The sequence below is a fragment of the Somniosus microcephalus genome, chromosome 2 (genome assembly GCF_052327205.1).
Source record: "Somniosus microcephalus isolate GS21.2 chromosome 2, FLI_Smic_1.0, whole genome shotgun sequence".
NCBI lineage: Eukaryota > Metazoa > Chordata > Chondrichthyes > Squaliformes > Somniosidae > Somniosus > Somniosus microcephalus.
Window position 1 is genome coordinate 108,383,935 of NC_140988.1, and position 14,349 is coordinate 108,398,283.

General features: G+C 44.3%; 1 protein-coding gene across 2 annotated transcripts in view; it reads left to right on the forward strand.

Moving 5' to 3' along the window:
- The window catches only part of slc2a9l2 (solute carrier family 2 member 9, like 2), an 836,356-nt gene that overhangs the window by 426,040 nt on the left and 395,967 nt on the right, over positions 1-14,349 (forward strand). For both annotated transcript variants that reach the window (XM_085961684.1, XM_085961676.1), the window contains exon 7: positions 3,712-3,844. In XM_085961684.1, the coding sequence (XP_085817810.1) occupies positions 3,712-3,844 (133 nt within the window). The remainder of the gene's footprint in view (positions 1-3,711; positions 3,845-14,349) is intronic.

A 14,349-nucleotide genomic window follows, 5' to 3' on the forward strand; every position in this document is an offset into this window, starting at 1 on the left:
CAAACCCCAGGCACCATCTGTCCAATAAACGGTGGTTTGCGCTCAGTGTCACCACCAACATTCTGTATGGAAATCACCCTGAGCCCTCACTCTTGAACTTCCATTTCCCAGAACACAGGGGCCACACTTTAGGTGATCTTAGCAGATCATTAAACCTTTTTCGACACTGAACCCACTTCGAGCTCACCTCCTCAGCAATTTGCAGCCAAGCTGCCTTGGTTTGCTGAGGAGGCCTCCTCCTTCCATTTCCAGGGAAGAGGAGCCCCTGACATCATCTAACTCCCTCAACAAGAGCATGGAGAGAGCCCTCATTGAACCTGGGTGCAGCCTTCGTTTTTGGGGCTGCCATTCCTGCAGCTCCCAGCACCTTTAAGAGAAAAAAGCTTTAATATTACTAAGCCAATGATTGGAACAATCTGACATCTTTTTCATTTCATAGTCAGATAATAAATTGATATATAAAAAAATCATAAGTATCTTTCTGGAATAATATGACCAGCAACTTCATTCATTAAATTTTGTTCAGAACAGACGCTGTCAACTCGCCTTTCTATATAATACAGCACCAATCCATTCCATTGACATTATTCCCAAAGGGAATTTTCATCCAAGCAACACGTCATCAGACGCGAGAAACTGACAGCCTCCAAGCAATTGCCTGGAGGGACCCGCATGTCGGCTGTAACGAGGCCAATCAAGGTAAAATAGTAACTGCTGGGAGGCGGCAGGAGGGAGCAGGTCGGAAAGCCTCCGAGCAGCGGGCCCGCACTCAACCCGCCTCCATTAGTAAAATCGCGGCCAAAGTATGTAACTGAGGTTATTGTTTCTGCAACTTGTCTGTGGTATAGTAACTGACCAGTCATGTCTGGTGTCTCCAACGAAGAATCATGAACTGATATAATATAAATCTAAGGTCACTGTTACCACAAACCAAATTACACAACATTATTCAACAAGTTTATTCTGTAACCTGGGGGAAAATTGCTTTGTGCCTTGCAGCGAGAAGATGCTTGCGATGGCAGAAGCAGTACAAGGGAGGTGTTGGATTTGATTAATGGTGGGACTAGGCAGCAGTGAGTCCGTCTTTTCTTTGTTACAACTGCACTCCCACTGTAACCACTGAAAAGGCTGCAATGCACAATGTTCCACTCCTTGAATGAATAAATGTTTCTTATTACGGAATAGATATTGCAGCCATGCTGCATAATGCAAGACCACTTTTCCCTGACAAACTCTCAGCAACTACAGCATGCTGGTACAAAAAGTACATTGGAATATCGTTTAAAATAGGAAATGAATATCCATTAGTGGTTGAATAGAATCAACCAGCCTCTTGATACATTGTGACACATCAGGGCTCACATTAGCACAGCACCAAAATATACAGGCCTCGAATTACCTCAGATGTTCCACCGGCTCCTGCTATGACCCTGGTAGGAGTCCAGGAGAACCTGCTGGAAAATGAGAGGGATCCGGTTGTGCCAGGTCCCACTGATTTCAGGACGTTTCATTCAGCCTTGTAAGGAGCAGACCCTCGTTTACCTCAATGATAAAACCAATGATGTCAGGGGCAGCCTTAGGGTGGTACTGGAGACTGGGAGCTCCCACTTCCCTGGCTCTGTAGGGACCCATCCTGTTACTGGATGCCAGTACACTGAGTGAGTTGATGCATATCGGCGTCCAGATGGGCGCAAGTGAGCCTCAATTGGGGGTGGAGGGGTCAAGTCGATGGGTTTGGTCTGGAGTTCTAAAGAAAATATGATATTTTTAAGAATTAATTGGATTGCACCGGGGACTGATGAGGGGCACTATCTATTATGGGGGATGGGGTCTGGGCAACACCGGCCCCCAAATGGCGGTCAGGCACTAGATTTTCCGGCTACATGGGACAGGGGGCTGTCTGCGATATGTCTGTAGTGACACAGACAGCCATTGGCTCCTTGTAAATTAGATGCCCTCCTATTGACCCTACAAGATCCGGAAGGGCCATCACTGGAGGGTTTGAGCAGATGATTAATACATTGCAGATTATTTTCATTTCATTAAAGTAGCTTTGCCTTTATGAAATGTGTTTGATAATTCTTTTCTTGCTTGGGGGGGCAGGAGAAGCAAGGCCTTGTATCATTTTTGTTTGTAATGACAACATGTGTGTGCATGAGTGATGTGATGTGATAGTGGGTTCTCATGTGGCTTCGATCATTGTTGCAAATATTTGTAGACAGTTGGAAAAGTGAGTGGTACATAAAGTATTGATAGGAAAATAGGGACAGGAGTGGGCCATTCAGCCCCTTAAGCCTGTTCTGCCAATCAATGAGATCATGGCTGATCTGTATCCTAACTCCATCCACCCACCTTGACTTTATATCCCTTAATACCCTTGGCTGGCAAAAATCTATCAATCTCAGATTTAAAACTATTAATTGAGCTAGCTTTTTGTGGGAGAGAGTTCCATACTTCTACCACCCTTTGCGTGAAGTGTTTCCTAAATTCTCCCCTGAATGGCCTGACTCTGATTTTAAAGTTATGTCCCCTTATCCTAGACACCCCACCAGCAAAAAACATTTCTCTTTATCTACCCTATCATTTCCTTCCAAAATTCTATCACCTCAATGAAGTCACCCCTTAACCTTTTATATTCCTGTGAATACGAACTAAGTTTATGTAATCTCTCCATATAATCTTATATTGGGAGCCCTGGCAACATTCTGTGATTCTGCGCTGCACTCCTTCCAAAGCTAATGGGCCAGAAATTCGGGTCCCCACGGGTGAGTACGTGCTGGGTACTCACGCGTAGGCCCAACAAAAGTGCCGGTTTCGTGCATGCACTGCGCATGCGCGGGAAACCGGAACTTCCGTTCCCTTAAAGGAAGGGGTTCACAGGTCGAACGCGTGCGCTGGAGAGGCAGCGCGTACGCCTGGAACTTCCGTTTTTTTTGCAGGTTTCTCCGGGAGGGTAAGTCTCCAAGAGCTACGCTTGTAAAAAGCAGTCGCAAGGCCTGCTTTTAACAAGGTAAGTGGTGAATTAAGTTAAATTAAAACATTTTTCCCGCAGGTTTATTATTTTTAAATACTTTAAAGAAAGGTAAGTTTATTTTTAGCCCCGTTAGAAACTGTAATTAATTTTTTCAAAAATTTAATTATTGTTTAAACAAGTTATTTTATGTAATTTACAGTTATTTTAAAAATGTGATGTTTTTTAAAATTTATTTGAAGTTTTAGTTATGTTTTGGGGCTGAATTGTATTCATAGATTTGACAGCCCTTCCTATCAAATCTATGAATACAGATTCCCTGCTACCATTGGCTCTCCATGGCCCACGTGATCCCAGGGGACGCTTCAAACTAACTGCGCCCCTGGGATACGCAAGCACTGCGCGCCGGCAGTTGGAGGAGGCCCAGGATCGGAATCCCACGCGGGCCCACAGCACAACGGCCGGCGCGCCCATGGCGCACCCGCGGGAAACCTCCGACCCGAATTTCTGGGCCATTGTATCCTTTGTAAGGTGCGATGCCCAGACCTGTACACAGTACTCCAGATGTAGTCTAGCCAGAGCTTTGTATAGCTGTAGCAAAACTTCCTCCCTTTATAGTTTAGCTCTTTTGCTATAAAGGCTAACAGTCCATTAGCCTTTATGATTATTTTTTGTACCTGACTACTACTGTTTGATATTCTTTCGAGTGTAATGCTGGTGATTTTTTCTGTCTTTTCAAGGAGTCCAGTTGGCCTTTGTTGTTTGGACTAAATGCAATTCCAGCTTTGGTACAACTTGCTGTTCTGCCCTTTCTTCCTGAAAGCCCTCGGTACTTGCTGTTTGAAAAGAATGATGCTTCCAAAGCCAAGAAAGGTAAATTCATACCCAATGAAATTTAATTCTGACAAGTATGTTCACAAAAACTAACACGAAGAGCCATGAAGTCAGCTGTCAGTTGTTTAGCAGAAATAAATTATTTCTGGAACATTTTAATGATTCATCATGACATATCTGACCAATTATATGCAATATGTTTAACTTCCAGTGGTACTCTTAATGGGTTGACAGATACTTGGGACATGAAGTTCTGAGTCCTGATTGTGAATAGTTGGTTTCTAGCAGTTAAGAACATTGTATAGAATCTCAAATGAATGATTTCAATTTCTTTTTCTGGGGGACGGGAGAGAGGAGAACAATTTGTAGGAATTTTAGAACTCTATGTTCTCTCAACTTGTCCCCCTGGGCTAAAAGTGCGGAGTATTAATCTCAGAGCAGTGGAACACAGCAGGATGACAGACTCAAGAAGAAGTAAAATATCTTGGTGTATCACTTCAAGAATACACAAGACTTGAAGTCAGTGATAATGGATACTATGGCCTGAATTCCCTTCTAATTGCCCCACATTTTGATTGATGGGGAAATATACATTTATACAATCGGTGATGGAAATACAAAGAAGAATAGATGACTGTAGTGGCAAAGAGGGAAAAGTGGAAAGGATGAGGAGAGTTAAAGAGTGAGAAATTGAGAGTTAAAGGAGAGACAGAAAAGCAAAGGGAAAAAAAGTGGATTCTTGGTAGTTCAAACTCCATGGGAACCAGCAAAAACCTTTGAATATCAAGACCTCAATACATTTCTGCTTTAATTTTTAATCCCAATTGCTTGGACTCTGGAGCGCTGGTCTCCCATTTCCCTCTTTTTGATCTTCTCATGGCATTTATGGATTTAGAGAGAAATTTCTACTGCAGCAATTTGTATAAAAATGTAGGTCCAGATTTTCCACTTTTGTAGCACATCTCCATCATGGCAGGACCTCCGTCTGACACAAAGTTCTGTCACTGACCTTGGCCGAGCTTCCAGCTTCAGGAAATTAACATATTTTTGGCCGTTTCTGGTAGCAGTGCCAGAAACCTATCAGCTGCTGGTAAAACACTATGGCTGGGAAACTCCTTGGAGCTGCTCCCGCTACGCTGGGTTACTTCACCGGAAGGGTGGTGGAAACCCCGTTTACGCACAGACGCATTTATGACGGGCCACTGGTTTAGCCATTCATCGCCAGATCTGACTGGAGTCCATAAAGCACTATGTGGTCCTGCTCTCCTCTTCCAAAACTGCTCACTACTCCAGGATCACCCTGGAATGCAAAGATAAGTTGTTGTTGTTGTGGCCTATTTTATTTAAAGAATATTCAAATCTGTCACCCTAGTCTTGCAGATGTGTGATTGATTCCACATGATTTTTGTATTTTATTAATTCAAATTTCCAATTCAGCTGTCATAGTAGTGCCTGGATGCCAGGGATGAGCAGAGGGTCCCATGTTTTCAGTGTTACTACGGCATAAATAACAGGAAATACATCAGTTGGCTTATTATCCATTATTTACATATAGCCTGCCTACAATTGGGCGGGCATATTGTTCGCCACTTGTCCCTCCCAATGGGAAATTGATGAAATATAAAAATGGGTGGGGATGTGCCAAAGCATGTCCCCAACCAATTTCCCTGCCCGCTCTTCTGAATTATACCAATAAAATCAGCCGAGGGTGAGTGGGAAATCCTAACCATATAATTTGATTGCACATATGTTCTCTCCACTAACATAAATATAGCTTTACAGCTTTGTACAGAAAGGATTCATGCTTCAGTGTTACTTACATTAGAAATAGTGAAGCAGTAGGGAAGAAGGGTGTAGCTAAAGATTTGCAAAAGGATTGAGATTAGTTACGTAATTGGGCAGACACATGGCAAATAAAATTTAATAGTAATACATGCAAATTATTTCACATAGATCAAAAAGTGTGGGGCATAAGTATACAATAAATGGAATTGAAATAGTACAAGGGGTCTTAGAAAGGGACCTGGGCATACATTTCACCCTGAGTTTTCCTTGATGAAATGGCCCATTTTGGGACATTGTAGAGACAATCTGCCAAAGAAAATGCAGTGGAGAGGCTTTCTTGCAAAACTTGGCCCCAAAAATAGTTGCTGTGATTTTCCTCTATAATCCTGATCCACATGCTCAAAGTCTACATGAACATATGCAGATGGAGGAGTGGGGGGTGGGTGGGCATGGCTTCATATTCTCCAGAATGTTCCTGACTTCCCATCTAGTTCCTGCTCCTAGAAAACACCAAGACTATGAAGGTGTTGGAACTAGTGGCTAGATTCCCCCAAATGCAGGGAGCCATTGATGCTACTCATGCAGAAATAAAGTTATCATTTGAAAGAGACATGAATTTCATCAACAGAAATTCACTGAATGTGCAGATTGTGAATGATGCAAGCTACTTCATTTTGTTTGTCAATGCATGTTACCTAGGAAGCGACCATGATTCTTTTGTTCTTAGGAAATCCAGGATACTTACACTACTGAGATAGAGCAATGTATCAGGAAGGCTGATAAGAGACCAGGGCTATACATTTCAGCCATGGTTGATGATTCCCTTCCATCATCCAAGGACAGAGGTGGAAAAGAGGATCAATGAAATATTAAGTGCTACACGAATGATGGTTGAACAGAACATTGGCATCCTTGAATACTGTTTCTGTTGCCTGGAGAGGTCAGGGAAGCCCTAATGTAGCACAGCCCAACATGGGCTTCAATAATTATAGTGGCTTGCTGTATGCTCTATAACTTGGTCATTACAAAGGGATTGGGTCTTCCATCTGCAAAAGATAAAGAGAAGGAAGCTGGTGACATCCAATCCTCTGATCATGATGAAGACATCTAGGAAAGAGAAGAGGTGGAATGGGACAACCTACTGCCAGCAACATGTGCCATCATCATTATGAGCAATTTCTTTTCCAGTAGAAAGGGTGTACTCCATTTACATAAAACAAAAAGCTGTTGATTATCCCTTGCCTTGCTATCAGATAACCATTCCCCAACTCTGAGATACCTTTAACATCCTCTCAGGGACAGGGCACTTGCAAAAATCAATCAGCATATAACAGAAAGCCTCCATACACAAACACCGAATTGTCAAAGATTTACATACGCTCGTCCATATTATGCCCTTCTACTACTACTTCTTATCACCATGGTTGCCCCTTGTGCCTAATGCTCTTTCCACATGTGAACTTAGCCTATGTGGTGTTACCTCAGTGTCAGGAGGCTGGGACTGTACTGTTGGAGTACTCGAGGACTGAGGTAGTGCTCATGTCAGTGATCTCGATGGCCTTGCATGACCTGCTTCCAGTATCATGTTATAACAACAGAAAATGCTGGAAATACTCAGCAGGCCAGGCAGCATCCGTGGAGAGAGAAACAGAGTTAATGTTTCAGGTCTGGGACCCTTCATCAGAACTGGAAAAAGCTGGAGATGTAACAGATATTAAGCAGGTGCAGAGACAGGGGTGGGTGGTGGGGGGGTGGGGTAGGAGGGGAGGAAGGAATTGAAAGAATATCCTGTACTTTTGTAAGAGGCAGGAAAGATAAAATGTTGCAAATGGGAGTGGCAAAAATCATACTGCATGAAAAATGGGGGCAGGGATAATTATCTGAAATTGTTGAACTCAATGTTGAGTCCGGCAGACTGTAAAGTGCCTAATCGAAAGATGAGGTGCTGTTCCTCGAGCTTACGTTGAGCTTCATTGGAACAGTGTAATAGGCCGAGGACAGAGAGATCAGAGTGGGAGTGAAGCGGTGAATTAAAGTGACAGGCGACCGGAAGCTCAGGGTCACCCTTACGGACTGAACGGAGGTGTTCTGCAAAGTGGTCGTCCAATCTGTGTTTGGTCTCCCCAATGTAGAGGAGACCGCATCGTGAGCAGCGAATACAGTATATTAAATTGCAAGAAATACAAGTAAATCGCTGTTTCACCTGGAAGGGGTGTTTGGGGCCCTGGACAGTGGGAAGGGAGGAGGTAAAAGGGCATGTGTTGCATCTCCTGCGCTTGCACGGGAAGGTGCCAGGTGAAGGAGAAGGGCTGTTGGGGGTGATTGAGGAGTGGACCAGGGTGTCGCGGAGGGAGCGGCCCCTTCGGAATGCTGAAAGGGGAGGTGAGGGGAAGATGTGTTTGGTGGTGGGATCACGTTGGAGGTGGCGGAAATGGCGGAGGATGATCCGTTGAATGTGGAGGCTGGTGGGGTGAAAGGTGAGGACAAGGGGAATCCTATCGTGGTTCTGGGAGGGAGGGGAAGGGGTGAGAGCAGAAGTGCGGGAAATAGAACGGACACGGTCAAGGGCCGTGTCAACCACAGTAGAGGGGGATCCTCGGTTGAGGAAAAAGGAAGACATGTCGGAAGCACTGGTATAGAAGGTGGCATCGTCAAAACAGACGTGGCGGAGATGGAGAAACTGGGAGAATGGAATAGAGTCCTTACAGGAAGCGGGGTGGGAGGAAGTGTAGTCCAGTTAGCTGTGGGAGTCGGTGGGCTTGTAGTGGATACTTGTTGAAAGCCGATCGCTAGAAATGGAAATGGAGAAGTCAAGGAAGGGAAGGGAAGAGTCGGAGATGGACCATGTGAAGGTGAGGGAAGGGTGGAAATTGGAAGTAAAGTGAATGAACTTAACTAGTTCAGGGTGAGAGCAGGAAACGACACCAATACAGTCAACGATGTACCGGAAAAAGAGGTGAGGGAGGGAACCTGAGTAGGACTGGAACAAAGAATGTTCCACATATCCCATGAACAGGCAGGCATAGCGAGGGCCCATGCGGGTTCCCATAGCAACACCTTTAATTTGGAGGAAGTGAGTGGAGTCAAAAGAGAAGTTGTTCAATGTGAGAACAAGTTCAGCCAGGCGGAGGAGGGTGGTGGTGGATGGGGACTGGTTGGGCCTCTGTTCAAGGAAGAAACAGAGCGCCCGAAGGCCGTCCTGGTGGGGGATGGAGGTGTAGAGGGATTGGACGTCCATAGTGAAAAGGAAACGGTTGGGGCCAGGATCTGCAGTATTTTGCTATTATATCCAGTATCATGTTGCTTGCACGTCCAATGCCTACCCAGCCTGGGTCAGAGCTCCCTTACGTGCTAGCAATGGAGGTGGCTGCATTAATGCAGGCACATTTTGCTGTCATGAGAAATAGCAACCTTTGCAACTACTCCTTGCAGCTCACTATTGGTGGATATAAGCTCAGGGCTAATGGTTTCCGTGAGAGTGATATGCGCTTCTGGTGGCTAAAGTTACATGTTGGGAGCATGGACTTGTGAAAATAATCCTAATATGAGCTCCTGGTGGGTGAAATTCCATGCCAGGAGTACAGTTTTAGAAAATTACCCCTCATTGGTGGTCAGTAATGTTGAATTAAGAACATAAGAACATAAGAAATAGGAGCAGGAGTAGGCCAATCGGCCCCTCGAGCCTGCTCCGCCATTCAATAAGATCATGGCTGACCTGATCCTAACCGCCAATCTACTATCACAGAACCATCTCCTGAATCTAACAGAATTAGACACACGAAATAGGAGCAGGATCAGGCTACACGGCCCCTGGGCCCGCTCCGCTACCCACAGGGCCATGTCTGATCCAAACCTAGACTCATGTCCAAATTCCTGCCCGCTCCCCGTAACCCTTAATTCCCTTTACTTCTAGGAAACTGTCTATTTCTGTTTTAAATTTATGTAATGATGTAGCTTCTACAGCTTTTTGGGGCCGCATATTCCATGGACCTACCACCCTCTGAGTGAAGTAGTTCCTCCTCATCTCAGTTTTGAAAGAGCAGCCCCTTATTCTAAGACTATGCCCCCTAGTTCTAGTTTCACCCATCATCGGGAACATCCTCCCCGCATCCACCCGATCCAACCCCTTCACAATCTTATATGTTTCAATATTTTCACCTCTCATTCTTCTGAACTCCAATGAGTAGAGTCCCAATCTACTCAACCTCTCCTCATATGTCCATCCCCTCATTCCCGGGATTAACCGAGTGAACCTTCTTTGTACTGACTCGAGAGCAAGTATGTCTTTTCTTAACTATGGACACCAAAACTGTATGCAGTATTCCAGGTGCGGTCTCACCAATACCTTGTACAACTGAAACAATACCTCCCTATTGTTATATTCTATCCCCCTAGCAATGAAAGCCAACATTCCATTGGCCTTCTTAATCACTTGCTGCACCTGCATACTAACCTTTTGAGTTTCGTGCACCAGGACCCCCAGATCCCTTTGTACTTCAGTACTTTCCAGTTTCTTGCCATTAAGATAATAACTTGCTCTACGATTTTTCCTGCCAAAGTGCATAACCTCACACTTTCCAGTATTGTATTCCATCTGCCAAATCTCTGCCCACTTACTTAGCCTGTCTATGTCCCCTTGCAGGTTTTTTATGTCCTCCTCACTCACTACTTTCCCTCCCATCTTAGTATCATCTGCAAACTTTGATATGTTACACTCGGTCCCCTCCTCCAAATCGTTATTATAGATTGTAAAGAGTTGGGGACCCAGCACTGACCCCTGCGGAACACCACTAGTTACTGATTGCCAGTCTGAGAATGAACCATTTATCCCAACTCTCTGCCTTCTGTTAGATAGCCAATCCTCTATCCATGCCAGAATATTACCCCCAATCCCGTGATTTTTTATCTTAAGCAATAATCTTTTGTGTGGCACCTTGTCAAATGCCTTTTGGAAGTCTAAATACACTACGTCCACTGGTTCCCCTTTATCCACCCTATATGTTACTTCCTCAAAGAACTCCAGCAAATTTGTCAAACATGACTTCCCCTTCATAAAACCATGCTGACTTTGTCCTATTAAATTATGATTATCCAAATGTCCTGTTACTGTCTCCTTACTAATGGACTCCAAAATTTTACCTACCACAGATGTTAAGCTAACCGGTCTATAGTTTCCAGCCTTCTGTCTACTGCCCTTTTTAAATAATTGCAAATGAGAGTTCTTTGAATAGCTCAGAGTCCCAAATATTTTTCAGTGCTAATTTTTGAAAGTTGTGTATGATACAATCTCTTCTAAATTTTTTAGTTCTGATCTCATTGCAGTTCATAGCACCCAGAAATATGTTAACAACAGCAACATTTTATTCTTCTCTCTTAATATGCTTGCCTGAAATGCCTGTCTCTGTTATTTTACCGGAAGTTTTACCCAATTTATTTTAAACAAGTTAATACTTTGTTGGAATAGCAGAAAGGCATTTCATATGAAAATGTTATACATTTAGATGCTGTTATCCCAAGGTATAATTTCAAGGTGTCTGTTACTTCTAGGTTTTTTCCTTACTCTGATCCAGAAGATCCCTCCCTCTTTATCTATTGCAGTAAAGTAGGTTTGACCCCACATTCCACACACTAGTGCCTGGTGACATATTAAGTGATGTCAGTTCCAATCACTGCCAAGTGATTTTAAAGAAACGTACAGTATCTCTGCCATCACATCTGGGGTGTTGGAATTGCTTCTTCAGTAGAAAAACAAGGTAAGCTGAAGTAACAGCAAGAGAAGCCAGCAGTCGCTGTAACTGATACAGACTGAAGCTTTGTTATAAGTGACATACAAAGACAGCAAAACAGAGGGCCTGATCTGCTCAGATATTCTCTTATGCTTTGAGGAAGGCTGTATTTTCTTCCTTGGCTTCATTTTGAATAATGATTCTGAACTGAAAGGGATTTAGAGGGTAAAATTCATTAGCGACCATTTTGGGTCGCTAACATCGCCTGGGTGCTAAATTTAGCGCCAGGCAAAAAATAGCACTGGCGATCACTAACTTCAGTTTTATCACCCCAAGAGGGAGGTACAGCGCTATTCAAGTGCTCCACTTCCTTCTTAGAGCGCTAACCCTGAATATCGGGGCGGTGCGTTCTGCAGCGCTACGTACTGGGCCACATAACGCTGCCACATGGAAGGGCTCTACTCCTCATTAAGGGGGAGGGCCCAAGCCCACAACTCTGCGGGGCCCTACCTGGACCACCGGGGAGTGGGGTGCCGTGCCAGCAGCCTGGTACTCAAGAGGAGTGCTGGGCTGCCAGGTCGTGGCACGGACCCCGCGTTCAAAGATGCAACGGGCCGCGATAAGTAAGTCGGCTGATTTTTTTTCCCCGCCTGCTACCTCCCCTTTTGTTATCGTCCCGTGAGCCTCCTGCCACTCCATTCCCGCCCCCTGAATCAGTCGCTGTCATCGCCCGATGCAGATTCAGGGGGCGTGGGCCAATTTTGCAGGCAGGGCAAAAACGGGGCGCTGCGCATGGTGATGACATCATCATCGCCTGCGCAGTGAAACGGGGCACTACCGGTTACCGCCGCCGCTAAACTCCCGCTGAATTTAGCAGGAGTTGTTAGTGGCACCGCGCCTGGGCAAAAAGTCATTTGCGCCCCGCTAACGAGAGGCGCAAATGCGTCAAATTTCTAGCCCTTATTGTCAAGTTGTGTTTGGTGTTTGTGCTGCAGAGTTGGCAGTTTTGACCTTATCAAAGAGTTCAGAAGTTGAAATTGGCCTTTGGTAAAAGGGCAAAATGGGCAACAGCGAATTGACAGCCCGTTTTACATCGCGCCTGATTTTCCTTTCCATTGATTTCTAATGTAGAGAAAATGGGGTGGGGTGTAAAATTAGCGGACAATTCACTATCGTCTGATTTGCGCTTTAGCTGAAGATCATTTTCACCCCCCAGATCTCAAAATCAGATTGTGTGATCACAGAGGGCAGTCCAGTGATGAACCATCATCACAATAAGCCATGCTGTCCAAAAACAAATGGCACAGATCAATATCTGACTTCAATTTTTCTATCCTGAATCAAACACTTATTAGTATAGCAAACCAGGCAGATATTAAAAGCCTACAATCTAAGACCTGCTTACTTCTCCTTCTATAACAGAAACGCTGGCTGGAATTTTCTAGGGTCCGTGTGTGGTGAATTATAATCCTAGCCCCTTTGGGACTACCCTGAATCAGTCGTACTTCTCAGGTGTTCACTCTCAACTTAAGGTTGAGGTAGCCAAATCCTAAAGACACTGAATGGGCCTGAAGGTCTGGTCTATTTCTCCCCAAAGGAAAGGGACAACCGAGAATATTACCGTCCTCCAGATAGCATTTTTAGCAAGTTCCAGACAGATTATAATGTCCCGGATATTGTAAGGGTCTGGGGGTCTCTCCTCAGTAATCTACCTCTTCACCAAAGAGTGTACAGAGATGTGGTTCATGAGTTAGTGATACAGTAGACTGTGAGAGATATTTGAATTCTAAACTATACAAAAGTTTATTGAAGAAAGAACTCGCAATTTACAGCTGGTGAGACTGGCAATCGCAACATTAACAGTTCTTCAAAAGGTAAAAAATATAATCTTCTTTTCTAGTAGAGAATCTAACCTTTGAATCTAAATTTCATTACAGTAGAACAGTTCTTAAAATTATTTAAACATAGAAACATAGAAGATAGGAGCAGGAGTAGGCTGATCATCCAAATTCAGTACCCTGTCCCTGCTTTCTCCCCATATCCCTTGATCCCTTTAGCCTTAAGAAATATATCCAACTCCTTCTTGAATAAACAGGATATCCATCAATTATTAAGGTAGTTTTTACCTTAAATCCCCGAGTAGTAGAAAACTATAGAGATGGCGAGATGTCTCCTTCCCATTCAAGGGGAGGATCCAGCACACCTTGCTCTGATAGCCGAGAGACGCTCCAGCAAATCTAAGCGAATCTAAAAAACCTAACCTGGGCTCTCAGTATTTTTACTATTCTTTCCTGGTTGCTTCATCTTGGCTGCGAGCACTCTTGTTGATCAAACTAATCAAAGTTCTTGTTGATCAGCTTGGTCACAATTCTTGTTGATCAAATTAATCAAAATTAGTCATGTTTCAGCTGACTGCTGTTTCAGCACAGGTCCAATGTAAAGGGTTATCAAGCGATGGTCAAAGGTAGGTACCCTTGATCAAACTAGTCACGATTCAGGTGACTGCAGTCATATGTTTACTGTAAAAGGTCATCATATGATTATCAAGGGTATGTACCCTTTGATCCCAAATTCCTTCACACGTGTAGGCGTGATTGGAGGTGGGTCAGGTGGGAAATTTGAAATAAGTTGGAGTGGGTTGGGAACCCACCATCTTCCTGCTCCCATGCGCCTTTCCCTCGGGCGCATTTGCCGGAGGGACCCGAACGGCAGAGGTGGGCGACCTAATTGAAATCATTATCAGCTTGTTGTCAGACCATTAAGCGCTGTTTTTAGCATACCTTTCAAATTTCCCTGCATGATCACGGGCTTCATGCAGCTCAGGAACCTCATCTGTGAACCTGAGGCAAGGAGGGATGATATCTTAGCAGCTTCCTCTAATGAGGCCATATGGGTAGAACATAAAAACAAAAAGGGGCAAGCACTTTGCTGGGAGTGTACTATAGGCCCCCAAACAGTCAGGGGGAGATAGAGGAACAGATATGTAGGCAAATCTCAGAGAAGTGCAGAAATAATAGGGTCATAATAGTAGGG